This window comes from Dromaius novaehollandiae, chromosome 3 (assembly GCF_036370855.1).
Source record: "Dromaius novaehollandiae isolate bDroNov1 chromosome 3, bDroNov1.hap1, whole genome shotgun sequence".
In the NCBI taxonomy this organism is placed as follows: Eukaryota; Metazoa; Chordata; class Aves; order Casuariiformes; family Dromaiidae; genus Dromaius; species Dromaius novaehollandiae.
In genome coordinates this window covers 92,806,076-92,832,837 of record NC_088100.1, presented here as the reverse complement: position 1 = coordinate 92,832,837, position 26,762 = coordinate 92,806,076, and the positions used below count along the sequence as shown (strand labels likewise).

At 52.6% G+C, this 26,762-nt stretch overlaps 3 protein-coding genes across 7 annotated transcripts; 2 read left to right on the top strand and 1 right to left on the bottom strand.

The window, feature by feature from the left end:
- Positions 1-2,624: 2,624 nt before the first annotated feature.
- POLR1C (RNA polymerase I and III subunit C) lies at positions 2,625-6,236 on the bottom strand. Of its 4 annotated transcripts, none has more exons than XM_064509497.1 (9): positions 6,110-6,236; positions 5,950-6,021; positions 5,686-5,793; positions 4,905-5,037; positions 4,654-4,773; positions 4,300-4,452; positions 3,978-4,127; positions 3,303-3,419; positions 2,625-2,945 (listed from the first exon to the last, which is right to left on the bottom strand). In XM_064509497.1, exons 1-9 carry the CDS (start codon positions 6,176-6,178, stop codon positions 2,827-2,829), a joined length of 1,041 nt encoding a protein of 346 aa, XP_064365567.1. In that variant the 5' UTR covers positions 6,179-6,236; the 3' UTR covers positions 2,625-2,826. The 4 variants fall into 4 exon arrangements, with proteins under 4 accessions (XP_064365567.1, XP_025978772.1, XP_064365568.1 ...); XM_026122987.2 differs by having other exon boundaries at positions 2,625-2,912; XM_064509498.1 differs by lacking the exon at positions 3,978-4,127.
- A 270-nt stretch (positions 6,237-6,506) lies between these two features.
- YIPF3 (Yip1 domain family member 3) lies at positions 6,507-12,085 on the top strand. Its single transcript, XM_064509500.1, has 9 exons — positions 6,507-6,696; positions 6,776-6,985; positions 7,059-7,165; positions 8,030-8,075; positions 8,507-8,599; positions 8,943-9,074; positions 9,636-9,749; positions 10,217-10,340; positions 11,588-12,085. Exons 1-9 carry the CDS (start codon positions 6,616-6,618, stop codon positions 11,707-11,709), a joined length of 1,029 nt encoding a protein of 342 aa, XP_064365570.1. The 5' UTR covers positions 6,507-6,615; the 3' UTR covers positions 11,710-12,085.
- A 5,013-nt stretch (positions 12,086-17,098) lies between these two features.
- LRRC73 (leucine rich repeat containing 73) lies at positions 17,099-24,033 on the top strand. 2 transcript variants are annotated; one of them, XM_026123040.2, is made up of 6 exons: positions 17,354-17,802; positions 18,248-18,408; positions 19,435-19,557; positions 20,826-20,926; positions 21,621-21,804; positions 23,491-24,033. In XM_026123040.2, the coding sequence occupies exons 1-6, from the start codon at positions 17,531-17,533 to the stop codon at positions 23,559-23,561; spliced, it is 912 nt and encodes a 303-aa protein (XP_025978825.1). In that variant the 5' UTR covers positions 17,354-17,530; the 3' UTR covers positions 23,562-24,033. The 2 variants fall into 2 exon arrangements, with proteins under 2 accessions (XP_025978826.1, XP_025978825.1); XM_026123041.2 differs by lacking the exon at positions 19,435-19,557 and having other exon boundaries at positions 17,099-17,802.
- Positions 24,034-26,762: the final 2,729 nt, after the last annotated feature.

Sequence of the window (26,762 nt, the reverse complement as noted above, 5' to 3'; positions counted from 1 at the left end):
CGCATGGTGTCATGATTTCATTTTATTCTTTTATCTGCTTCAGTAAAAGCTGAAGCCTTCCTAAGGGTTGTTTAGCACACCTTATCCCACCTGCTAGAAGGGAGGCACCTTTGCTAGTAGTGAATGTAAATTGGGAACTGTTGCATGATGATAGTCAGGATGGGGATGCACCCTCCCCGACTAGCTAACTAAATTAGAAGGCAAGGAAAAAGATGCATTTAAAAGTATTAGCTGGTCAGTCAGAGCTCGTTTAGCTGATGGCTTCAAAGCTTGAAGGGTACCTCTTTACAAAGAAGGCGGCTTTGACATAACTACAGAAGATGAAGCATGCCTTGAAAATACAAGGAAGGGCAAGTTCTAGTATTGTTGCCTTACAATGGCTGCAGGGGCTTGTAAGGACACCTTCATAAAAGGTTTAAGGTGCCTCAAGTGTGACAATCAGAGTAGGAGCTGGCACATCCCTAATCGTAGGGACATAATGGGGACAATAATGACAGCACAAAAAGTTAATGACTAGACTGACATACTGGCTGTTGGGAACGCAGTTCTGGATGTACTGAAGTGAGTTCTTTCTCCTCTCTTCCTTCTCTTGTAGCAAGGCTTATCTGAAGTAGGGCAAAGAGGTTGGCTTAGCCACCAGGATGCTTCTTTAGTCCATTGCTGCATCACTGTTTCACAAGCAGTGGGTCCGGAGTTGTCTCAAAGTTTTGTTTCCTGTTTGAAGAACCTGATGTTTTCACATAACTTTTTGTTCTCTGTGGTTGGAAGCTTTCTAAACTCCTCCAGCATGAAAGACTTATTCCCACAGCTGCTAGTAACCAGTCAACAGCAGCATATTCTTTCCTGAACTCCATCAATACATACCAAACAAACTCTAAAGGTTTTTAGGGCTTTCTTCAGTTATTCCTGGATATTTCCAAGCCTCCAGCAAGAAAGCTACCTATGCTGCTAATGTAGCCTCCGAGCATCACCTTAGCTATTGCTGGGAAAGGAAAATGGCTAGCAACAGTACCGTAGTTAAAGCTGAATAGTTCAATTCTCTCAGCTTACCATTTCAGTAACCCTGAAAGATAATTTGTTTTGTAATAGAGAACTTTCTTGAAAGCCTCAGGACAAGAAGAGCAGAAGCCCTCCAAGAGGTGACCCTGAACAACTTCACCATTAGTTCTTGCTACACAACCACCTTCTGAGGCCCTAGCTGTAATTCAGCTCAATGGGGAAGCTGTTTCAGCTTGTTTAAACTGAAACAATCCAGCTATAAATTACTACTTTTGAAAAGGAGTGGTAAAACCTGAATGAAGTTGATTAAGAACTAGCCACAGTCCAGATCTAAAGGAAGTTTTGTATGCCTATGCTGGCACTATGAATCCTCACGCATGTGAGACAAGTACTGTAGAGGTGGGCCGTCTTAGTTTTAAACAAGTCAAAAGCACTAGGGAGATGCTGTGGCTGTTAGAAGCTTTAAACCAGGAGGTACAAACTACAAAACTTAGGCCTAGCTATTTAATTCCCAACACTCTATTCTAATTGTAAGCAGAAGAATTAGATCCTAGGGGGTAGATTCTGCAGCAAAGGCTCCTGCAAGACAACTCAAAGCAGAGGTGCAGGAGCCAGCAAGCACATCTGTGAAACACTGACTGTGCCCCCCCAGAATAGCCTTGACAGGGAAGCAGCCAGTTTCCCAACAACTAGTTACCAGCTGTCTTTGGAGGAAAAAAAAAAAAATCCAGAAGCAGAGCATGGGTCTGCAACACAGTACAATAGCATGGGACAGGCCTGGGATAGTGGTGACCCTTAGGTGGCATTCTGGCCACAGTTTCTATCCCACCTCCAGATCTTTGCTGACTTTACCCTGAACACACATTTCCTTCAGCACATCCAGCCTAATACTTGTACTGTAAACATACTTACAGGTAACTATACCCCAGTGAAACAGATAAAGTATGATTTGCTATACCCAGTTCTAGCAGTTTAATAAGTGTTAAGTCACTGAAACAGACCAGTACTCACAGCCACTCTTTGGAGTCTGTTCATTTATAAGCTTGTCAATAGAGACCTTCACAAGCAAGAAATACCTAGTGCTCACTGACAGAGTGCTCTCCACAGAGACTTGCTTGCAAGTTCTCCCAGGCTTCCCTTGGTGGGGACGGGCCTTTAACTCCCACCTACTCTGCCACTGCTCCCCAGGGAACTCTTAACTGTGCTTCAAGTTCACACACTGACAGGGAGAACATAGTCAAACCTGACTAAGACCAAGAAAGAAATGCCTCACCTTGAGACACGTAACAGGGAACAGTCAGTCCTTACAGAGCATGTTTTTTAAGCCCCACTTTGCTACTTACACAGAGAAGCCCAATACTATGTAACAGTGCATCCTTTCATCTACCACATTAACTAACACAGAGCTGGTTTTAGACAGCCTCTGCTGGCAAGTCAGTACCAGGGCAGAACTGCATTAAGATCTCATTGACTTGCTGCTAAGTGCTTTACTACCCTGCCATAGCAGCCCTCTTCAGATAGTGTATGCCATCCAAAATAAATGTTATTACTCATTTTTAGGCCTGCTGGCACTGTCTTCTCTGTACATTAGGGCCTTACAACTGTTAACAGTACAGAAGCACATGGCTGTTAAAAAAATGCCTTTATTTTTAGGGTATCTTCTCAGTGAGGCTTATTACAAACAGAAAACAAATACAAGGAGATGGTCTCGGGAAAATGACAAACCCATCTTGGGCCTCTTGCCTACAGGGGAAGAGCCACCCCTGCAGGCAGGTGCAGGAAGCCCAAACCAGCAGTGAAGAGGTATGCTTCTCAGCTACAGCCTGGTCACTCCATAGGCACAGAGTCCAACTCATTCAGGAAGCGCTGACACTTTCCCATTAGTATCTTGATGGCTTCACTCACCAGCACATCTGGAGGCAAGATACCCATAGACTCCACTGAAACTGCAGAGACACAAGTCAGCATAGCCACTATCCAGCTTCAGCCTACACCTGGCTGCAGCCTTTCAGCCCCTGAATCTTCCCTCACACTGCACTCCTGTCAAGCTAAACCTTTACAGCCAGAAGAGAGGTTACAATGTTAGTAAGCAAGAAGCACAAACACCTTCAAGTCCCAAAACTGCACCAAACCACAGTCTCATTAATCACCCAGTAGCATACAATTGCACCAATGCTAATGACTGGGGAGAGGGAAAGGGAAGGAGGACAGAGACCAGAGATAGCAATGCTGGTTAAGTCTCTGCTTATGCTGCACACACAACAGAGAAAGGCTCTCTGCTCTGAGGAAAATGGGTCACTTACAGATGTAATGATTTCGCACTCTTGCCAGGCGCACAAGGTTTTTCAGACCCTCATGACGGAAAACCTCCCTGCTGAACGTGTCCAGTCGTGCATTTGCTACTCTTGCCACTTTTTTTCCTAAAGCAAAAAAGATAAAACAAGATGGGCACCAGCAGCAAATAGGGTCAAGCACTTCCCATGACCAAAAGGCACCCTAAACAAGCACTCGCCCACAAGCAAAGGCAGTGAAGCCACATACATAAAGAACGAGCACATCCCCAACACAAAATTCTAACACGATAGAAATGGGCAGTTCCAATCCAAACACAAAGCTTGTACATACCCCTGGGCAGGATACAGCCATCCCCATGCCCAACTGTTGGAAAGACCAAGCTCACTACCCAGTCTTATACACAACTGAGCAGTACTTGGAAGCTGCAGTAAGCAGCCACAGGGCTCTGCAGACAGACACGCAATACCTTAGCATTTCAGGGAGATCCCAGTTCATCAGCAAACATATTTGCATGTGACAGCCACTCATCCATAAAACAAGGCTCAGAATAGCACGAACGGTTGCTGATCAGCAAGACAACATCACAACGTGGGTTTGTCTCTATAAGGTTTGGCTCTAGTCTCTAATCAGCCTCTGCTAAGACTTGTAAGGAACAAGGCACTTTAGAGCAGTGAATAAAGTACCCTTGATGTTCTGGATCTCAATGACTCCAGGGGAAAAGCACTTCTGCAACAACTCAGCTGCCTCATCCTCAATAGGCTGCAGGAGAGTAATGTCAGGAAGCAGTCGATAACTAGCCGTGGCCACAGGAGAAAATTTGGCATGATCTTTACCTGCACAAAGAGGTAAGGGTGAGGACAGGCCTCTCAGAACATGAGTGTAATGATGCTAGGGCCTAAAGGTCAAAGAGGAAGGCCAGCCCTCCACCTCTCCCCTCCACACATCTGTGCCCTAGTCCGAGCACTCACACACCTTCTCCCCTTATCCCCAGGACCCAGGACTCACCTATACCCTTGACACAGTGCATAAGCACATCTATTTCCTGGCCAGGTCGCAACTGTGCAATAAGGATATCATCATGAACAGGTCGGAAGTCAGCATCTGGGAAGAGGTCTGTCTGATTTCCCAAGGGCACCCATGTCATGTGTTTACTGTACACTGTGAAGAGGAGCCACAAGCATCAGCCAGCTACTGCCTCAGAAAGCAGACTGCTACAGGACTGGAGCTGGTAAAAAGTTTAGCAGAATAAGGGAATCAGCTCTCTCTGCTCAGAGGATTGAGAGAATGGACCAACTCCTGTCTCCCAAGAAAAAAAAAAAAAAAAACAGCACCTATTTTTAGGACATGGAAAGACCTTACCTTTGTGATTGAAGTACAGTTCATTGGGATCAGATGACTCCTTGGCTGCCTGAGGGTTTCGGCTGCATTTTATTTTCAGCTGGAACTGCAGTGTATCAATTTCTGTCCCTTCTTCATCTCCTGGAAAAGGGAGAATAGCATAAGTCTCTAGAGAATTACATTTCTGCTCGGTTTACCTGACCCCTGGTTTCCTACTTTGGGAGCAATCTTCAATATTTCTATTTGATCTAAGGGAGATCCAAGACTCTCACCTTGATTTCTATACTCAAAGAGTCGAGGGTCAGCTCGGATAGGGATAAGACCCAAGCGGTGAGCCAGAATCTCATCCTGCACAATGGATGTGTTGTTGTACACAAAGACTTTCTCTACAGCCATCGTTGGTACCTCAAGGAGAGGAGAACAGATCAAGTCAGTACAAGATGACAGTCCAACTACAAACCAAAACAGTATCTAGAACACTCTTATTTTCACTACTCCTCCTCTCCCATAAATAATTGCTCCACAGACTCTTCTCACTGGTATTTCTATCAAATTGGGCTACCCAGCACAAACATGAGTTCTCCCTCTCTCCCCATAGATTTTTTTTTTTTTAAACAAAAAAGTGAGAAAGGTAAAAGGACAGACCAATCCACAGACACTACCAACAGCACATTACTCAGCATCCTTAAGAATTACAATCGCTATTGCTCGTGCCACTAAGGCTCTAACCCTCTCTGGGCCCCTGACACACAGGTAGAAAGAATTTTTGCTTCTCTTTTAAAATAGAGATGATGTTCTCAGGGACTAAGATAACGCAGGACACGCACACACTCGCATCACACAGACTGCTCTGCACCTAGGGCCCCACTTCCAGGCAGCTCGCAGCTCTCTGTGCAGGACCCTGGAGGCTGCAAGCACCACCAGAGGTGCAAATATGATAACCCCACAGCCCCGAGGCCCACTCGAGTTGGGCGGGGGGGGGGGGGGGGCCGACACCTGCCCGGGGGCATCGTCAGGTCTTGCCCTCCCCACCAGGCAGCCCCGCGGCGGTACCTCAGCCAGCAGGATGCGGCGGAAGGCGTTGGCAATGGCCGCGTCGATGCCCACCATGTCGAATTCCAGCACGTCGTCCTCCTCGCGGACCACGTCCACGCGGAACCCCTGCACGGGCCACGCGTCGCGTCACCCCAAGGGCTCGTCCCCGCAACGGCCGCCGCGCGCCGCCCGGAGTCCGTAACCGCCCCCCCCCCCCCGCAACGGCCGCCGCGCGCCGCCCGGAGCCCGCAACCGCCCCCTCCCCACAACGACCGCGCTCACCTCCTCGAACCGCAGCTGATCCCAGGCATCGTCGTAGCCGGGGTAGTTGCCGGGGAAGTCCGTGGTGTGGACCTGCGAGGAAGGAGACAGGTAGAACGCCCGTGAAGGCGGCGCCAGGAGCGAGGCGGGCACCCGGCAGCCCCGCGCCGCCCCAACTCACGTTGCGGACCCCGAACTCGCCCAGCACCACGCGGTCCCGCATCTCTTCAGTGCGCCGCTTGGCCGCCATAGCCGCCGCTACCAGGGCGCGTGCGCGGCCAGACCGGGGGGGAGGGGGCGGATAGGCTCCCTGTGTCACGTGACGGGCCGCCGCGCCCCCGGCGGCCGGGCAGGAGGGCTGGGTCCCGCCTATGTGTGGCGCTCCGGCGTCGGGGCGTTCAACCCTCCCTCGCCGCAGGCCGGTCTGGGGGCCCTGCGGTAGCACAGCCCGCGATCCCGTATGCTCTGCGAGCCTCCCCCACCGTCTTTCAGCTTCCCGCCGCTACGCCCTTCCCCTTTCCTCCGCCACTCCCAAGATGGCGGCGGCGACTGCCCGCGCTCGCGCGATCTCGCGAGAGTTCGGGCGGGGCCTCCACGTCCGCCGGTGCGGGGGAGCCTGTCACATCCGGGTCCTCCCGGCCCCGCTCGCCCGCGGAGCCGCCAGCACCGGGCGCGGCGCGGGCCACAATGGCGGCGCCGGGGGCGGCGGCGCCGGGCGGCGGCAGGGGCGGCGCGGCGGAGTGGGGCGGCTTCGAGGACAACATCCAGGTGGGGCCGGGGCGGGGCGGGCGGCGGGCCGGGGCCGAGCGGGGCCCGGGCGGGCGCTGACCCTGTGTCCCCCGCGCAGGGCGGCGGCTCCGCCGTGATCGACATGGAGAACATGGACGACACGTCGGGCTCCAGCTTCGAGGACATGGGGGAGATGCACCAGCGCATGAAGGAGGAGGAGGAGGAGGAGGAGGCGGAGGGCGAGGCGGGGGCCGCCGAGGAGGAGGACGGGGAGTTCCTGGGCATGAAGGGGCTGCGGGGGCAGCTCGGCCGGCAGGTCGCTGACCAGGTGAGCGCGGCTCCGCGGCCGCCTCTGCCCCGGGGCCCCGGCCCGGCTGCTGCACGCTCCCTTCTCTCCGCAGATGTGGCAGGTGGGGAAGAGGCAAGCCTCGAAGGCCTTCAGCCTGTACGCCAACATCGACATCCTCCGGCCCTACTTTGACGTGGAGCCTGTCCAAGTGCGCACCAGGTGGGCAGGGCCGAGGCCTGGCCATCTGCGCCAGCAGGGCCTGGGGCTAGGGGGGGCACCAGCAACTCCTCACCCATGAGCGGCTGCCCCCAAGGCCAGCAGCTCGGGGTGGGCTGCCGCCCGTGTGGCACTGCCCAGATGCAGGGTAACACGCTGGGCTTGTCCCCCTGTCCTTAAAGAGGTTCCCTAGGTGGGCTGGCAGCTGCATCACTTGTGGCCCAGCAGAGTTTATCCAGCTGAAACAAGGGCTTTGGGGCATCTTCAGCATTTTACTGCCCAGCCCAATTATGTGGCTTCTGTTGGACCTGCAATATGGTTGTGCTCAGAGGGGCAAAGTTTTGTGTCTTCTCAGGGAGCAGCTTATCTAACTGGAGAGAATGAGGCTTTCTAAAACCTTCCAAGGCCTAAGCAGCCAGCACTGAGATGCAGTTTGTTTATATTTTTAAAGCATGGTTTTTATCTAGGAATGACTTGTGAGGAGGCTTGGCTAGCCCACTATCAGGAAGGAAAAGGCTTTATATCATCAACGTACATCTTTTCATCCAGTCTCAGGTCAAGGAGCGGGCTGGCTGAAAAAATTAGGGATTGCTATTCTGACAGTGATCCCCTCATCCCTAAGTAGATCCTTGTACATTTTCATTAACCCCCCCACCCCGGCAAAGTTAACCTGTTGACAGTAAGATTGTTTTCTTTAGTTACCTTTTGTGACCCTTTAGAAGGAATCTGTGTCCACCAAGGCCTGTGAAGCACAACAGGAAAACACTGGTGACTGGTGTATGGGATCTTTTACTTTTGAAGCATCTCGTTAACCTTCTTGTTGTTTTCCCTGCTTTTGATGTTGTTCTGTGCTTTTCTGTGATGCAGACTGCTAGAGTCCATGATTCCCGTGAAGATGATTAATTTCCCACAGGTGAGTTCCCTTTTGCTGAATCAGACTCCATCGCTCAAGAAAATGTTCCACAGACACCTTGGAGATTTTAATTAGCCCATGTTAGTAGGGACCTGAGTTTGTTAGGTGTTCATCTCCCTGAAAATGTTTGCTGGTAAGCTCTTTCCCAGAGTACTTCTAAATCCCTTTCTGCTACCCGTAATGCTGGTACAGTTCTAGATCTCCAGACTTCACTTACCACATTTCTGCATCCTGTTTAACACCACTTTGACTCCTAATCATATGATCTATTTTGCCTGGCTCCTGTCAGCAGTGGCCTTACTGTTACTTCTCAGATCAGTAGGTGGCTAGGTGATAAACTTCATCCAAGGCATTTCTCACATGGCTTGGGATGAGGAGTCTGGCATTCAGGAGCACTAACCAAACCTTCCCTGGTCTGTCTCCTCCTGTAGAAAATTGCAGGCGAGCTCTATGGGCCCCTCATGCTGGTTTTCACGCTGGTGGCCATCCTCTTGCATGGGATGAAGACTTCAGACACCATCATTGTACGGCGAGTCTCAGTGATAGCTTGGGGTTTGCACCGGGATCTGGATTGCCATAATGACACTAGAGAGGGAGAGGAAACCTCTTCCATGACTGAATAGCACCTTGCTGAAAAGCAGACTGACTTGAGGAAGAGCCTGTTAGTTTAGGAGTGGGAGGAAGAAAACATCAGAAAGTCTTGACACTGTTGCTGGGAGGGCTGGGTAGTAGGTCATGTGGCATCCTGGATGCTGCTGGCCAGCTATTCAGTAATGCCGAACAAAGGCTCGGGGAACTCTGAAGTGGAATTTGGGTACTGGTGGATCACTTCTTAGCGCTCCCCTCACCCTGACACTGTCTCTGCAGAGGGAAGGCACACTGATGGGCACAGCCATTGGCACCTGCTTCGGTTACTGGTTGGGCGTCTCCTCTTTCATCTATTTCCTGGCATATCTGTGCAATGCCCAGATCACGATGGTGCAGATGCTGTCACTGTTGGTATGTATGGATAGGGCTGCCCTAGGATGCAGCTAAGCTGCACAGTGCTTCAGCAGAAGGGTGCTGTGTGAGGTCTTCTCAGAGATGTGGAGGTCTCCTCATAAATTAATGGTCCCAGATGACTGCAGTCCTATTGTGTGGGGATAACCTGGAATTCCAAGTTGCTCTTCTGACTTGCCCCATCCCAGGCACGAGGATAAGCGCAAAGTGGCCGTTGCTTCATGCAGATCTCCTGCTTTGTGTTTCCTGCTATGAGAGCATGGTGGTAAAAAACAGGAGAATCCAGTTTCTCTAGAAACAGAGGCTGACTTTCTCTGTTTCCCAACAGAGTGCATCTCTAACATCCCTGTGAATCCTTCAGACAGATAAGCTAGGTGTGAGCTGCTCCCACAGCACACTGGCTTCTGCATTCGGTGTGCTGGTTGACTCTTGGGCATTGAATGAGTGAGGAGTGAAGCTTTGCCTCCTTGAAATGCTGCAGGAGTAGGCTACTCATGCTCATGACCAGTGGCCCTTCATGTGGGACTGCCACTCATAACACATGCATTTTTGTTTTGTCAGGGCTATGGACTCTTTGGACACTGCATCACCCTCTTCGTCACCTATAATATCCACTTCCACTCCCTCTTCTACATCTTCTGGTTAGGTGTTGGTGGACTGTCTACACTACGAATGGTAAGGGGCAGGCAGCCTGGTGCCCTCCTGCTCTGGGGATGAGAAAGAAGGGAAATGTCATTTGTTTTCTGTTCCTCGATGCAGGTAGTTCATATTGCAGCCAGTTAGGCTGCTGTGAAGAACAGCCTGATGCTCTTGGGTTGTTTGGCCGCTGGTGTCTGGTAGTGACATTCGGCTTAATATCCTCACCAATTCTAATGGCTGCAGGCAGTTTGCTCCCTTACAGCCCCTACTGCAGTGGAGAGTTCTGCCTGAGCATCCTGAACTCTTGGCAAGGCTGGACAAGATTCACCTACATGAAACAAAGTCAGATTAGTTTGCATTTGGTGGTGTAAACTGCCGAAGAGTCTCTGAGAAGTGTTTCCATTGGCTCTTACCCCTTGGCCCATCTGCCTATGTGCTCCTGGCTGCAACGCCGAAGTCTGAGGTAGCAGCTACCTTGTCCCTAATCTCTACCTCTCTCCTAGGTTGCTGTGCTGGTGTCGCGCACTGTGGGACATACTCAGCGGCTCATCCTGTGTGGGACCCTTGCTGCTCTGCATATGCTTTTCCTCCTCTACCTGCACTTTGCTTATCACAAGGTGGTAGAAGGTAAGAAAGGGAGGGAGGAAGGCAGTGCCTGTTAGATCTGGGGGAAGAGGAGCTGCTTTTTGTTCTTTCTCAGAAAAAAAATACGTCTGGGGCTGTCTGTGCCAGTTTCCTATCCAAGAGTGACCAGCACTAGCTGTGTTAGAGGAAGCTGTCAAAATGGGGCAGCAGGTAGGCATGGGGTAATCTCTGTGTGCTGAGTCTTACGATTTAAGACAGAAGTTGTGAGGCAAAAGGTTCAGTCTTCCCCACAAATGAAGTGTTACAGCACTGACTGTTTCTCTCGTACAGATGTCCAGTCCCTTCCTGAATCTTGCTGAAGTCAGGTTGCTCTTCCTGTGATCTGAAAATTCACAGTCAATGTATCATAAGAAAAATATTTTTTTCTTCTTAAAATTGGCATAATGCCTTTTTTATCTTGTGTTGTATAACACGGACAGCAGAAACTCCATCCTCCACTCTGTGCTATTTAGCAGGCTATACATATTCAGGTCCCCTTCTTGCATCTTTTTAGTTTTCCTCTAACAAAAGTCACTATCCCTTTAAAAAAAAAAGTCACAATCTTCAATCACCAGAGAGTTTCCAGATCCTTAAATCTGCCATTCTGTAGTCCCTTTTTTGAGTTTAGGCAACCAGTCCTGTTCATAGTATTGCAGATAAGCCTGAATAATTTGGGATTATAGCATGGCATTAAAAGTCCCTTTAAATGTAAATACAGTTCTTTCCTGGATCCATTCTCATCACCAGGGTTCCGAGCCCCGATCAGACAGAGATGAGATAGGGTAGAATATACTCCAAGCAATTTTCTTAAGCAATCTCCAGGACCGATTATCAGTCTTGAGAGGGTGACTGATAAGGTCTGACTGGGATGAGGTGGGGAGAGGATTTTATCAGGCTGCCATGGCAGAGCAGCATCCCCCAGCAGTGTCTGCATTCGGGTCAGATGGCAGAGGGTTGCATTTGGCACTCTCAAGGTGACAAGATCCTTCCCTTGAGGCACACAGTTTCCCTGCCCCACAGGTAAGCTCTGATCTGTACACAGTGCTCTCTGAATGGAAGTGTTTACTGCTTTATCTGAAGCCAAAGGCTATCTGTCCATTCCTTGGGATTAGATGTCTTCTCCCTCCATGTTTCCTGCATCCTAGGCCCTGCCATGGTCAGGCACTAGCCAGAGAGAACAAGAAGAAATGTCATTTGAATCGGTGTGGTACTAACTCTTGCTGCTCTCCCCTTTTTTCTATTCCCTGCAGGTATCCTGGACACATTGGAAGGACCCAACATGCCACCCTTTCAGAGAGTTGCCAGAGACATTCCAGTTGTTTCCAATGCTATATTGAACACAACAGCCAAAGCCGTGGCATTGACCCTGTAGTTTCACAAACTTGGACTTGCTTCCTTCACTCCTTTCGAGGTTGTATAGGGCAGTATCACCTGCTGTCTCCTAGGAAGAGGGCAGAACAGCAGGAATAAGACTTGGTTTTACGTTGTTTTCCTGGACTTCTCTTTCGGGTTGCAGTTTTTGGCAGCAGAGCGGACAGCACTTCAGTGACTCAGAAGAATTAGGCTCTTCCCCTGCCCAGGTCTGGGCTGTTTGGGGTAGAGCAGTTTTGTCACCTGCACTCTTAGCTGGGATTTCCCAGCTCAGTTCATCCCTTCCCCCATTCTTTCTGCTTGCTTCTATAACCCCAGGGCTATGCGCTCTGTTCCTGTCCTGAAGAGGGAAGAATTAAATTGATGTTGGTGCTGAATGATGTCTTACATTTGAGCCTGCTTGTGTAACGGGAGAGTGGTGTTGGGTCTTTGTTCCTTTGTCTGTTCCTTCCTAGACTCAAAACAGAAATCTTTGCACTTTTGTCCTGTCCTACTTCAAATATTCCATGTTACGTGGCCTCTCTTGGACAGCTTTTCAATAGTTGCCAAAAGGCATGTGAACTTTAGCCTGCTCGGTTTTTTTGAAACAGCACAATGCTTAACCGTATCATCTCTTTCTTGTCATGCTCTAGATTGATCCCTCTCTCTTTTCACTTGGTCCAAGCTGCTGCCTCGCTTCACTGTCCCTTTTCTTGTGTATGTAAGAAGTGTATCTCTGTCCCTCTGCTTCCACAGCACCTTTTGTTCTTATCTCCCTTCTGTCTGTGTCGCTCTCTGGGACTACAGTTCTGACTGCAGCGCTGCAGGCTGCCCCAGAGGCAGTGTGTGTGTTTACAGCCTTCCATGGCTATTTCTGTTGCAGAGGCTCGTTCACCCTCATGCACCTTGCTCTCATCTCTCCTGGATGTGCAATTTTCACCTCATTTCTCTCTCTGGTCAGCAGAGGCATTCTGTTCCCCCAGACCTCCATGTACACAGTCTGTTTTGTACTCTCTGGCTTTTCAAGTAGGGGCTAGGCCTTATTTTTTGAAGGGATTCCTGAGCCATGAGAGTCAGTCTCTGGAAAATTCTTTCCCAGTAAAAGCACTTCTGTAAAGCAAGGGCAGAAGCAGGGGAGTCTACAGTGGTAATAATAGAGTTGGCACATTCAGCTCCAGTGTCCTGATGCAGGAAAGCTCCAATAACTATGTGAAATGGAGCAACCCAGGCTAGGCTTACCTGAACTTCAGTAACTCATGATTGCATAACTTGGATGTAATTTTTCCTCAGTGCTCTCACTTGTTGTGGTCCAAAAGTGGAAAGCTGTTAACTGATACCTGGTTTTCAGCTTCTCTCTCTTCTCCCTGTAGTTCTGGATGACTGTGGGAGAGGAGCCACCCTAAGAGAAGTTTTCCCTCACATTCAGACTGAAAAAGCCAAGGACTTTCCCTCTCTTGGTGTTCCCACAAATGAGCTGAGCATGAGGCAAAGGGCATGTCAGAATTGCACTCTTTGGCCCCTTGCCCATATTGGTGGCAGAGGATGCAGCTGTAGCAGCATTCAGCCTGCAGCCGAGGTGCAAAGAAAGAGAGGAAGATAGTGCCAGCTACTCTAGTCAGGCTGATCATCCACTTCAATTAATAATAATAAACAAAAAATTCAATGGCAAATTGCCACTAGAATAATTCCAGCCCAGACCAAAAATCATTGTGGGACAAACTCCTGAATCCATGGGCACCAGTGGAGAAGAGCTGTGCTTGCCTCCCGTGCTTAGCCATTTTGCTAAATCAGAGGGACCCAACTGTGACCCAGGGTTTTACTCAAAGCACAGGGGATGGCAGTGAGCAAAGTCCTCACACTACCCCTGTGCAAGTCATGTGCCACGTCTGGGCTGGAGATGGCTGACTATGGTGACAACTGACTGACCCCCCACACACCCCTTTTGGCAGCTGTGGGGCTTGCTCTGCCCCACTTTCTCAGCCTCAATTCATTCTCTGTGCAGCAGGAGCCGAAGTCTGAAGTGCTCTGTACAAGGAAAAGTTCAGAGCTCTAGTGAGGCCCGAGAGAGCCAGCGTTGTCCTTTCGCTGAGAGAGGGAGAAAGAGAGGGACACGCTTTTGCAGGGAAGCGCATGCGTTGTCACAGCTCCACAGAGCATGGTGAGCACGCAGCCTTCATAAAGTCCTTGTGGAAGGGCATTCTCAGTGCTTACTCAAGTCGTCTAGTTACCAGGACAAGCATTATAACTCCATCATGCCAGACTATCTCTGCCTTTAATGCCTTAATTTCCTGCTATGGTTGTTGGAGCAAATCTGAAATAACTCCCCCTCCTTTCTCTTTGAGGGAGGGTAGCACTATGACAATTGTGTAAGCCCCTTTTTATTTTTCAGCTGGACTAAATATATAAGGGTGTTAGATTAAAAAGAGGAAGGTAAAATGTGTATATATAAAAGCATGCTATGGCCTCCCTCTCTCCTCTGCACTATCTGGGAATCCAACCCTTTTTACAGTCCATCCTTGTTATACTTTGTCACCTCAGTTGTGTTTCAGATTGCAAGTAGGCTGCTCCCATTTGCTTTTCTCCCTGTGCCCAGTCTCACTCTAGCTGATGGTTGTTCACCTTTTTTTCTCTGTTTATGTGTTATCTATTTATGGCATCAGTGTAGAGTCAACTCTCCTTCTTTATGTCCCAGACAGTAAATGATAAACTACCTTCCTCATACCTGCTGGGTAACTGCACATGACGAGGCAGTAGTGCCTAGCTCTTGACAAAATACTCCTGCTGAACCCCCTCCACATAGCCCCTGATTAGGTTTAGTGAGCCAAGGCCTTGAACCGTTAGCTCCTCTGCATTTTTCCCAATGTATTTGAGCACAAAGCAAGGTAGGGGATTTGTCTCCTCAAAGTATTCTTGCTTTAGGCAGCAGGCAGGGGAGATGCCAGCACTAGGACTTTAGAAGCAGCCTGATGCTCTAAGTAATGCTTCAGGGCTGCTGCTGTCAACTGAAGTGGGACATGTCCCAGGGGCTCTCCTCCAAACACCTCTCTAAAAATAGCATGTTTAACAACGCATAGGTTAATTAGTGCCTGGAGGTAACTGTGAGGTGAGACCGAGTGCAATTTTGTGCTCAACCTGTGCTGATCAATGGCTTTTTGTGCTCAACCTGTGCTGATCAGCGGCTGGTATTTACTTGGTCATCCCTCTGTCCGGCACTCTTGACCTTCAGCCTTTTCCACTTGCAGCCTTGCAATACAAAGGATCCTGTCCCTCACTTGGACTAGTTGATGTGACCTCCGAGTTTGGTAGCTCCCTCCTTGAAAACCATCACCATCACCTGCACAGCTGGATGCAGGCAGAAGCTGTTCATATCCTGATGCAGATGTGTTGCCAGGCCTGTGGTCTACTCATGGTTGCAGGCATAGCTTGCAGGTACAATATCAAGCCCATGTGCACCCCTGTGCAAGACAGAGAAAGAGGGATCTGTAGGGATCTCTAGAGAACAGCAACAGATGACTAGGAGAGTACAGTCACACCTATATTGTAAATTAGACACTGCCGCCAAAGTGTTAAAGTTGACATCTGAGTCCAGATTCTTATCTGCTGCTCCCCCTTGGTCTCATATCAGGACAGAACGTGCAGCCCTTGGCTCAGATGACCTGCTCCCTCCATTCCCAAGAAGAATTAATGTTCCCTCTCCAGATCCTATTTCCACCTCACTTTCCATCTCTTCTCTCCTGCCCTGGCCTGCAAACAAAGCAGAGGAGCCTGGGTTTGTCCCTTAGTTACCCACTGGATTGGAATTTACTAGAGCGTTGCTATACACAGCAGCCAAGCTTGCTCCTTAGCAGATTAGTTACGTGCAGAAAGCTGCCTACTTATGTGGTTTAACCTAATTTCCACATCACTGGCTTCCTTTTTCAGCTCAGTGGAGCTGAAACCGCAGGGGCCCTGCTTCCCATTTCTCTCCAAGTACAGGACTACCAAAGGCGGGGGGGGGGGGGGGGGGGGGGGCCTCTGAGCTGTTTCTGTGAAGGAAAAGGCAGTCAACTGTGCCCCTCACATTTCTAATCGGGTAGAGGGTTAGAGGCCTTGTGCTGCAGAGGTAAGCAAGCCTACACCACTTCTGCAATCCTTCCACCTTTTACCAGCTGCCTTCTTGCACTGAGCAAGGGATGTGACCAAGTTCTCTCCCTTACCTTGAGCATCAGACATGCCTCTACTGTCTAAAGAAATGCCCATCTCCCCAGCTTCCTTGTTCTGTCAGGCTGTTTCCTAATCAGTGGTTGTTCCCTGCTGAGGAAGCAAAAACCAGCAGTGGGATAATAAATGACCCTATTTCCTTTGCTTCTCTTGTATACCCAACCATGGTCCAGAATCCTTCCATGTGCTGCCCCACTTCTCTTAAGAGGAAAACACCTCCAGCTGACCCCAATTCCTAGGAGGGTAGATTAACCTACCGGGAGCTCCTCATAAGTGCAACTATACTATTTAGCCCCATGCTGGCTCATGTACCTCCACACTGCACTGAACCCTGCTGTAAGATCCAGCCAGCTGTGGAAGAGAACATTGCATCCTTAACACTGCAGTTATTGTCTCCAGATCTGCACCAGGTCATGACTCCAGGACCGGCCACCCCTCTGTAGCTCTCCCAGTTCCACCTTAGACTTCTGACTGGCACCAGTTTCTCCTGGAGAGGGTAGCAGAGGAGGCGTTCAGCCTCCAGGCTGCCCTCACCAAAAGCTGTTGCCACAGTCAGCTGCTCATCATAACCCTGCTAGAGTTGTGGCTGCACCACATCGGTTCCCAAGGAGCAGCCAGCCGCCACTCTGGTCGTGCTCCTCGGCCGTAACTTGCACCTCGCCTGCCCCTTTGCCAGCAGTCACTTTAGTAACAGCAACAAACATGGTGCCGCCCTCCGTCGCCACGCTTGCCAGGGGACGCAGCGGGAGATGGCCGGCAAGGTGCCCCCAAGGCCTGCCTCATCCCCCATGCAGCACAGCCTTGGCTGCTGACAGCCAGGTGGCCAGGGAGAAATAAAACGACTGCTGAAAGCCGGAGTTTTAGTGCATCATAAGTGAAAGCATTACCAAAGCCAGTCTAGGGGCAGCTCACACTGAGGTGCAGCCAGAGAGTGCCATGGCCCCCAGCGGTGTCGGCCCCCTTTGCCCAGGTTTCGCTCAGGGCTGGCAGCAAGGGGCACTGCCGGGGGGCTTCTCTCAGGGCTTGCTCTCCCCTCGGCCTCGGCCGTGGGGTCAGGCCGGAGGAGGCGGCGCTGCCCCAGCACCAAGATGTCACCCCACGGGCCTCGAGCTGCGCCAGGGCCCAAGATGGCGGCGGGGCCCTCCCGCGGCCCCGCCCGGCGGGAGGAGCCGCAGCGGCGGGAGGCGGCCCCGGCCCCACAGATGCGGGCGGGGTGGCGCCGGGGCCGCGGGGCGGGCTGGGCCCGGCCCGGCCCGGCTCCCTCTGCAGGGGTCAGGCCCGGCGCGGCGCCGCGCTGCCCCGCACCGACAACCGCGCGGGCTCCGGGCGGCGCCCATGGCTGCCCCGGGCGCCGCAGCCCGCGGCAGGGCGGCCGTCAGCTGATCGCGGGCAGCCCGGCGGAGCCCGGTAAGGCTGCGCGGTGACGCCCCCGGGGCCGCGGGGGCTGGGCCGCCACTGCCTGGCGGCGGCGGCGGCGGCGGCGGCGCCCGCCCCGGCGCGCAGTGCAGAGCGCGGCTGCCCCGCGATGCGTGGCGGGCGCTGAGGCGGGCGCAGGAGCGCCGCGGCCGAGCCCGGCGCCGCCGCACGCAGCCGGGGCGGCGCGGCGCGGCGCGGCGGAGCCCGCGGGGCGGCGCGGGCGGAAGATGTTGCCGGGGTCCATCCAGATCTCCGGGGAGACGCTGTCGAGCGCGGAGGTGCGCGACATCTGCGCGGGGCTGCGGGAGAACTCGGTGCGGCTGCTGTCGCTGCGCGGCTGCCGCCTCTCCGAGCGCGACTTCGGGCACGTCTGCCGCGGCGTGGCCGAGTCCCACTCCCTGGCTCAGCTCAACCTCAACCTGGGCATCGTCTCCAACATCAACCGCGTCAAGCAGCTGGCCGAGGCCCTGAAGACCAACCGCTCTGTCCAGTCGCTGTTGTGAGTCGCCGCGGGCTGCCTCGGGGGCTCGCCGCCGCCGCCGCAGCCTGGCCGGGGAGAAACCGGCCTTGGCGTGGCGGGCGCTCGCTCCTCACCGCGCGTCGGGCCGGCAGGAGCTGCCCCCGCCCTGCCGGCGCGGCCCTGCCGCTGCCCCTGCCCTGGGGAGGGCGGCCTGCGCCTCTGCCCCTGCCCTGGGGAGGGCGGCCTGCGCCGCTGCCCCCGCCCGGGAGCCGCCTCTGCCTCGCCGCCCCCCGCGCCCCTCGGCGCTGCGGGCAGAGCGGCGCCTCCGTAGCCGCTGGCCGACCCTCTCGGCAGAGGCTTTTCCCCTGGCTGGCGTGCAGGTTTTTGTCCTCCTCACCCTGCTGCTCCCTCCCCGTTGCCTGAGCTACAGCCCCCGGCCAGCTGGAGGAAGGCGCTGTGGTAATTCTCCCTTCTACCCGCGCAGCCTCCATGGGAGTCCCCTGACGGATGCTGGCTTGGCCCTCCTCAACCCCGCGCTCTCCATCCATCCCTCGCTGGTGGCTCTGGATTTGGGAGACTGCATGCTGGGTGACGAAGGCATCAACCTCATCTGTGGGCTTCTGCCGCCCGACGGGGCCAAGTCTGGTAAGCACCAGGGGCTGGGGGCTGTGCAGAAACCACTGCAGGTTTTGGATGGGGCAGACCCCTCGGCACCCAGCAGCACATCCTCTGCCAGAGAAGGGCAGGCTCTATAGTTTCTGTTTGGCCTGAGGAATTTTCTTTTCCCCACTTAAATAAAGCAGAAAAGCCCAGCAATAGAGGAGCCGCTCCCTCGGGCATGTGTGGGCTTTCTGCTTGTGGTCTGTCCCGCTGGCACAGTTTGAAGCTCAGGGACAAACTGGTTAGTTCTGGTTCATGATGGGAGTGTTTGAATTTGGAGGAGGGTCTGGCTTGGACTTTTAATTTGTTATTTTGCATTTATGCATTGATAGTGACTCTAGGTAAATGTACAGCGTCCCCCCCCCTCAGCATTTGGCTTCATTGTCAGTGCCTGGGAATCGTCCCTGACTGTGGGTGTACTCTGAGTGCGCAGTTGGGAGGTCATAACCTGGGTGTCAAGGCCTAGATCTTTGCAGAGTACGATCTTTAGTGGTCTGAGGCCACTGAGCTGATTAAAACAAGAGCTGGCACTGACAGAGGTAAAAAAAGCCTTCCCTCTCCTCTGAAATTCAGAGTGCTTCCACCTCCTCTCCCAACACCTTCTCCTTGGCATACATGCAGTGACACTGATGCTGTTATCTCAGCTGGTCACCCCACATAGATACAGGCTTCAGAGCCTGCTGTCCCTCCTGCCCTCTCTCTAACCTATCACCTCTTGCCACTTCCTTCTCCTAGTGAGTCACCTCACACGTTCCTTACTTTTTTCAATTGCATTTGCTATTTAAGGTAAGCAGGACTCAGGCTGGGAGAGCAGAGAAACCCTGACAGCCACAGCGTAAATGAAGGCGACAGTCAGTGAAATAAGTGATGATGACTGTCAATGCAAACCAAACCTTTAAACCAGTCAGAATAAAGGGGACACAACTCAAAGCTGTTCTGGTTAGCTGAAATAGTTCCCCTCTGACAGCTTTGGTGACCCTTAGGCTATGGTTTGGCTTCTCTCTTCTCCAGGCCTTAAAGAGCTAACGCTGAGCGCCAACCCAGGTGTCACAAGCAAGGGCTGGGGGCGCCTGGCCATTGCAGTGGCTCACAGCTCCCAACTCCGAGTGCTGAACCTGGACTACAATCCCCTGGGTAAGCGGTGGGCTGGGGAAGAGGAGCAGGGGAACTGCACTCCTGCCCTCACAGGGCTTGTGCAGTTTGCTTGGGCGGGTGGCCAAGGATGAGCTCTAGAAGAGCAGCAGATCTTCACTAGTGGGATGAGGCAATTTCTTCCATAGGTCCCTTCCGGTCCCCGGCAGCAAGTTCCCTCCCTCAGACCCTCTCAGCTGTAAGGAAAGCCAGCCTTGCCGAGCGGTGTGTGTGATATGGCCACGTGCCTTGCTGGGAGGTGTGCAGCTGCCTTTCACAGAGCATTGCACGGCTGCAGAAAGAAGGCTGCGTCCTGCCCACCTTGCCTGCTCCGCTGCCTCTGTCTGTCGTCATGTTTGATCCTCCACTTCTCCCCATTTCTGGGGCCCGATGTTGGCTTGGCAGATGAAATACATCCCTGTGCTCCCCCCTTCATCTTCTCCAGGGAACAGCGAGGAGGAGGAGGAGAGCCTGGCACTGGTTGCCATAGAAACCAACTCTCCTTCTCCAGCTCTGCTGTAAGGTGGTGAGGAGGAGACCAGACCATGCCTCCATGCACTGGCCTGGTTCTCCTCTCCTCGCCTTGGCCTGGAAATGGAGCCTCTCTCTGGGCCCCATCTGTCTGACCAGGTGCCTCCTCCCATGCAGCAGCAGCCCTGGGGTGTTACCTGGCAGCAGCCTCATTTTCCTCCCAAGATGAGGTGTTGCGGTCATACTGTATCCCAGCACTCCCCAGGGAGCCCCGCGGGAACACACTGGAGTCTCTTCTGTTCTCTGGCATTGGTCTCCTGTGCAGCCAGTTCTGCTGCATCCACTGCAAAAGTCTCTCTCCTCTGTGGGGTGACAGTCCATCAGCTGGAGCACTGTCCTCTGCCAGGCTCTGACTTCCTCTTTCTCTTAGGCTATTCAGCTCCTTATTCTGCATCTAAGATCCCACATGGAGGATGTTCAAGGCCCTCACATCCTTGAATAGGAAGGAGCTGAGGGTGAAAAGAGTTTCTTGGAGAATAAAAACAATTTCCCTGTGGTCCTTCATGTTCCCCCTTGTTATCAGTGACTTGTTCCCATAACCTGAAAATGGTGCCCCCTTGCCTCATCTTTTTTCTAAGTCAATAGCATTTTTTTCCCCAAGGTATCTGGAACTTGAAGGTTGTATGATGGCAGAAACTCCTAGAGAGTGTTTCTGTCACAGCTCCAGCCCCATGAGGGCATGTGATCTTATATGAGTGGAGGCAGGCAATGCTGATAGCCCCGGTTTGCTTCTCCCACAGGAGACCAGGTAGCAGGGATGCTCGCTGTTGCTGTGGCCTCCAGTCGAACCCTTGAAGTTCTGGACTTGGAGGGAACAGGACTTACCAACCAGTCAGCCCAGGTAAGGTGAGCCTGGTAGTCATACTGCATCACTAAAGCCTCAAGGGCATAGGTCTTGGCTACCTGTAGAGGCCCTTGGACCTGTACCTGCCTCTTTTCCCCTCCCAGAGTCCACATCCATCCTCCTTCTTCTCGGCACCCAGAGGAGCTGTTGCTTTCCCCTGGCCTATCACGTTCAGCAACAGGAGGAGCTAGTAGGCCACAGCTCCTGACTGAGGGCTCTTACAGCCTTGCTTCAGATCAGCAGGGAGAAATGCAGGGAGAAATTTGTAGTTTAGTTTTCTTGGAAGACCTAAGGGGTTGGATTTATGATTGAGGATCAGACCTAAAGCTTTTTGGACAGATAGAGGCCAAGGCTTGGTAGCACAGGCTGTCCCTTCAGAGCCCCAGCTCCCAGTGGTAAGAGGGAACTCACCTGACTCAGGGGATTTAGGACATGCTTCAGGAGGGCACAGGAGCAACAGGGCATCTCGTTAGACATAGCCAGGAAATCCTGGCTTAGCTCTTCCCAGAGAAAGATAGGAAGTCCTCAGGTTCTCAAAAAGCCTGGCAAAGGGAGGTCAAAACCAAGGGAAGGCAGAGGAGAAAAGAGGAGGGCTAGAGCTGGCAGGAGAACAGAGCTTTGAAACCCTTCCTGTTCAACCTAGCTGCTGTTCGTGTTGCTCCTCAGCCTGCTTTTCTCCCTTTCTGCCCAGACCTTGCTGGACATGGTAGAGAATTATCCCACAGCTCTACGGACGCTCATCCTGGCAGAGAACAACATTAGTCCTGAGCTGCAGCAGCAGATCTCTGACCTGCTCTCAGAGGGCGAGGAAGAGGAGGAGACAGAGGCTCGTGAAGTCACAGCCAGGGAGAAGAACCCCTGGATCTGCCAGAACAGTGAGAGCTCTGGGGCCCTGGCACTGAGGGGTTGGGGGCAGGGGCTGGTGGGCAGTAACTTGGTTGCCTGGGGTGTTTGCTAGTGATACCAGTCTCACGGTGGGGCTGGTAAATGGGGTTTGTCCCTTCTCCCTGTGAGCTGCAATCCAGGCCACCTCCAGGCATGACCTTCACGTTAAATAGCGTTGGGCTGAGCGGTGCTTGGAAAGGGACTTCCAAGGGGTCCTTGGAAATTCTCTCCAAGGACAATGCGGCTGCAGCAAAGAGTGGAAACAGTGCCTCAGAAGTGTTTTTGCCGATGCTGCAGGAATGAACATCTTTGTACAAAGTCTTAAAATCAAGGGCAGGAGCGTTAAAGATCTCACGGGCCTTTGCCAAGATATCCTAGTCAAAACTCATGTCATTCCTCACTGCTTCCAGAATCCCCCTGCAATCTGCATAGGATCAGCTATTCTCTCTGTGGCCTAAACTTGCGAGGGGTTAGCCAGGTGCCACAGCCTGCCTATGCAGTGGCTTGTAACAGAAACAAAGGTATAGTATGGAGATACCAATAGGCTGTTCTGTATTTATTGTATATGCAATAATGTATATTGCCAAGGCTACATGGTGATCCTGCTGGGTTTTTTGTGTTTTTTTTCTTAAACCTGGCATCCTTAATTGCCCTTCCTCCCTCCCAATTCTAATATCAGACTAACAGACAAGCACAACCAGTCCCAGGGCTTACAATGGATCCTTATTTATCAGAGCCGTAAAAATGCTGCACTGGCAGATCTGGCGAAGTTTTGGATCCAGTTCCCCAGACTGAACCCCAAAACAGAGATTGCACACGGCAGTTCTGAGTGTGTAGGAGTCTGGCTCTAAAGCATGTGGGCATTAAAGTTCTTCTGCCTCATATCCAGGGAAAAAAACAAATTCACTGCTGTTTAAAGTCTTCTGGATGGGAAACTGGTACCCTGCTGAGTGCCTTATTTGCTCTGCATGCCCATCCTCCTTACAGCTGATGCACTTGGTGGGTGGGAGTTACAGCATTTCTGGCTGGTGCTCTGTGTAGTCACAGAGCCAGAAAGCTGCCCTCACCTTCCTGACACCAGGCAAGGGTGGGCTACACAAATCCTCTATTCATGCAGCACAGAAAGTGAGGATTTCCAGGCCTCTGGAGAAGAAAAAGGAGAAAAAAAAAAAAAAGCCATTTGCTACCTGTGTTCCCTACTCCTGGGAAGGCTAAATCACCACCTTATGTGGCTTTGGTTTGTTTGCACCCTGCCAGCCAGTCCCACTCGGGCACTATCTAAATCTGCTTTCACTCCATCTTTTCAACTATGGGCTTGCTAAGGGCACAGCCCAGCCAGCAGAATCAATATCACCTGCAGGCATGTGTCTGAAGGGCCTTCAGTGCTGATGTTCCTCTTAGCAGCCATATACCCTGAGCAGCTGGGCGATGATAAATGCAGATCCCCCAGCCCTGGCACCAGTGTGGTTTCTTGCTGCTGTTGCTGCTTTCCTCCCCCTCCCTGAAAAACCAATTCTGTTGTGCTGCATGGACAGAGCATTACTCAGTCTCAAAATCCTTTTAGCAGTCTCTGTTTCCCTCCTTGCTGGGCTCTAATTCCTCATCCTCACCTCGGAGTCTGGAGTGCAGCTCCAGCCTTTCCTGCAGCTCACACTTTTCTCCTTTTCTCATCACAGATTCCAGCTCCCAGATGGTTTTGATGACATCGGGCCTTGGTGACAGCCTCTTAGCAGAAACAGAAATGTAGCTGGGCTACCCTGCCTGCTTCTGCCCCGAAGAGCACCATGCAGGTGGCCTGTGCTTGTGCCACCCACGCCGAGGGAGCACATGTGCCCCCCGCACACGTGTGCCCGCATCCGCGAGCCCCCGGGTTCCCATGCCGCAGGTGGGCTTGCCCTGACAGTCTTCTTGCACATCTCACGTCCTGTTGATGCCTCCCTCAGCTCCGTGCACCGGAGCTTGGGAGCCCGGTCCAAGTGACTCTCCACACACATCTCTGTGTTGTCACACGCCCCATCAGCTGCTTGTGATTGTCCAGTCGCTGCATGTGTAGATCACGCTGCCGTGCCTCTTCCCCGCGTTTGGCTGTGCCCTCCCGGCCTGCAGGCTGTATTTATTCAGATGTGTATAACAGATGTTCTTCCTAGGGCTTGTGCTGCTGTCATGATGAGAGTTTTATAAAGGTCACAGATAAGGTCACAGATGTGGCACAGCCCACAGCTGCAGGAGCCTCGCTCACTCTCCCCCCTCCCCCCAAACCCTGCATGGGGCAGCTGTGGCAAGGGGCTGTGTGGTGATGGGCCAGCTGTGCTGCCAGCAGCTGAAAGAAGTGGTTGGGGGTGTGGGGGTGGAAAGCACATGTGCCCTCTTGTGCAGCCAAGGTGGGGGAGGTTAGGGGGACCACATAAGGTGCTGGTGGGGCAGTGTGGCTGGGCCAGGATCCCCTGCCCGCCCCCCCCCCCCACCTTGCTCTCCTGCCCCGCAGTCCCCCATCTCTGCTCTGTGAGGCCACAGTACAGCATGCACGTGTCTGAGGGGCACAGTGTGGAGGTTTCTCCATCCTCCCGCACTGAGGTATTATTGAGCTGCGTCTTTGGCTCCTGTGAGGCAGGTGCCCTAAGACGTAGAGGCACCGGGCAGACAAGCGGTGTGCAAACGCACCATCCCCCTGGACCCCTGCTGCAACCTCCATCTGGCCATGATGGAGGGCAGGGAAGGCAGCCGCTGCCACGCCGGGGGCCAGTGGTGCCCTTCTGCGGAGAGGTGCCTGCCACAGCAGCAGGGCAGGCTCCAGGGTCCCTGTGCAGGCCCCTAGACCCTGCAGTCACTCTCCCACCTGCTGAAGCTGCAGCCAGGGTGTGTCCCTTCCCTGAGGCCCAGCCACCCTGTGCTGAGCACCGGCCCACTGCAGAGCACCATGTTGCTCTCAGAGTCCCTAAAAGGTGTGTGTTGTGTACATGCATTTGGGGGCGGGGGGAGACCGCCACCCAGGCATGCCCATCTCTGCTAAATACGGTGAATAGCTTCAGCTTGGCAGACATGAGCTCCTGCAGGAGTGTGCGCTGGGTAGCTGGATTCCCTCACATGAGCCAAGCCTTGTCAGCCAGCGTAGGAAGGCACTTCATCCTTAATGAGCAAAACAAGGAAGCCAGACTCTCTCACCCTCAGTAATAGGCCAGAGCTTTTCTCCTGAAGCACAAGTGAAGGGAACCTGGATTCAAGCACTACCTGTCCTCCGAGAGCCCAGTATAGGCTCTTCCCAGCTGGAAGAGGGCTAAATTCCTCCACAGTGGTAAAGGATAACAGGACTCCCTTCCAGCTCACCTTTGGGCAAACAAGGCCTGGCCAGCTGCCCCCATGCTTGCACCACGCAGGGAGTAGGGGCTTCCTTCAGGGGCAATGGTGGCAGCCTCTCCATCATCCTTGCTTGGCCCAGGAGTGAGGTTGGTCAGTGCCTGGTTTGCTCTACATGAGGCTTCCCTTCTGCCCCAGGAAGGAGGGATGGGCTGGAGCCCATCTGCAGGGTGCCTGGCACCAGCCGTGCACCCTGGCGTGCCCGCTTCAGCCAGCAGCAGGTTTCAGAGGCTCAGCCAAGTGCCCCTTGCACCTTGCTGGAGCCAGACAAGGGAGAAGATTGCATTTCAAGACTGGGATTAGGCTGGAGGATTAAACTGTGGCAGCAGCTGCCACTGGAGGAGGCAGAGAATAAAATCATTAATTACAGAGACAAAGGAACAGGCAACACTCCCGTGCCTCTTTCCAGACACCTATGCCAGAAGGCACCATGGGTCTCCCCCCACTTCCATAAGGATGGGGCTTGGGAAAAAGACAGCAGAGTGCTGCAGGCACCTGCACAGGCAGCACCACCTGGGGAGAAGGAGGAGGAAAACTCATCACAGTCCTCCTACTTCTGCAGTGCAGTTCAACAGGTAACAAAGTCTTTCAAGTGTCCATATCAGCATCCTATAGGAACTCTCTCTCACTCAGGTTAGGAGGGCTTCCTATCAACCCCATTCCCTCCCAGCCCCAAAGAAGAGAAAAACCTAAAGGACTGGCACCTGAGCTATAAAGTTTTTAGAAACTCGAGAGAAAGGGTGTTGTTACCTTCCTCCTGTGCCCACGTAACACTTTCAGAAATAAGCACTGATACTCACACAACTTCAAGAGCTGGGGCTTCCAGAAAAGTAGCAAATATTAAAAGAATTAGCCACACTTCATCCTACTCTGGAGGCAGGAAATCAGCATGTGGAGGCCTTTGCCAAGACACAAGTCAGACAGATGGACAGCCAGCAAAGCACTTGAAATAGGGCAGGCAGAATTTTCTGGCATGAGGCTGAGCCTTTTTATAGCATAACAGGTTTCACTGCAAAGAGGGTTTGACAGCAAAAGACTGTCTCTTACAGCTTTAAATAATGTGAAAATTGCCCACATTATTTCATCAGGCAACTTTGCGAAACAGAGAAAGGGCTAATTTTTTTTTAAAGTCACTGGCAGCTTCTAAGTCAAAAGTGACATGAGTACTGCTAGAAGTGAGGGATTTTGACCTGCAGGCTTTGCCTGATCTGTGAGCTGTCCGGATGCATTCACAGCCAGAAGGTGCTTCCAGACCGTGTGCTTGGATACGATTACAGAAGTAAAACACTGCTCATCCCCACACATGACTCCTTACCCAGGATTGTGCCTCCTTCTTACCAGACCAGGCTTGATTTGCACAAACACCTTCAACAGACTGATGCCAAAGTGGGACAGACACTAACCAGTAAATTTGTAACTGCCTGAAAAACTTACAAGTCTCAGGCTGGCTTTTCCTGGGAAGGCTAGTGGATGGCACACACAGTTCAGCAGACTTGGGAGAGAGCACCCACAAAAGGCTCTGCGTCCTCACATGCTCAGGATTTTCTGGTGCAGACTCTTACCCAGTTGAGAAAGCACTACCGCCATCACCACC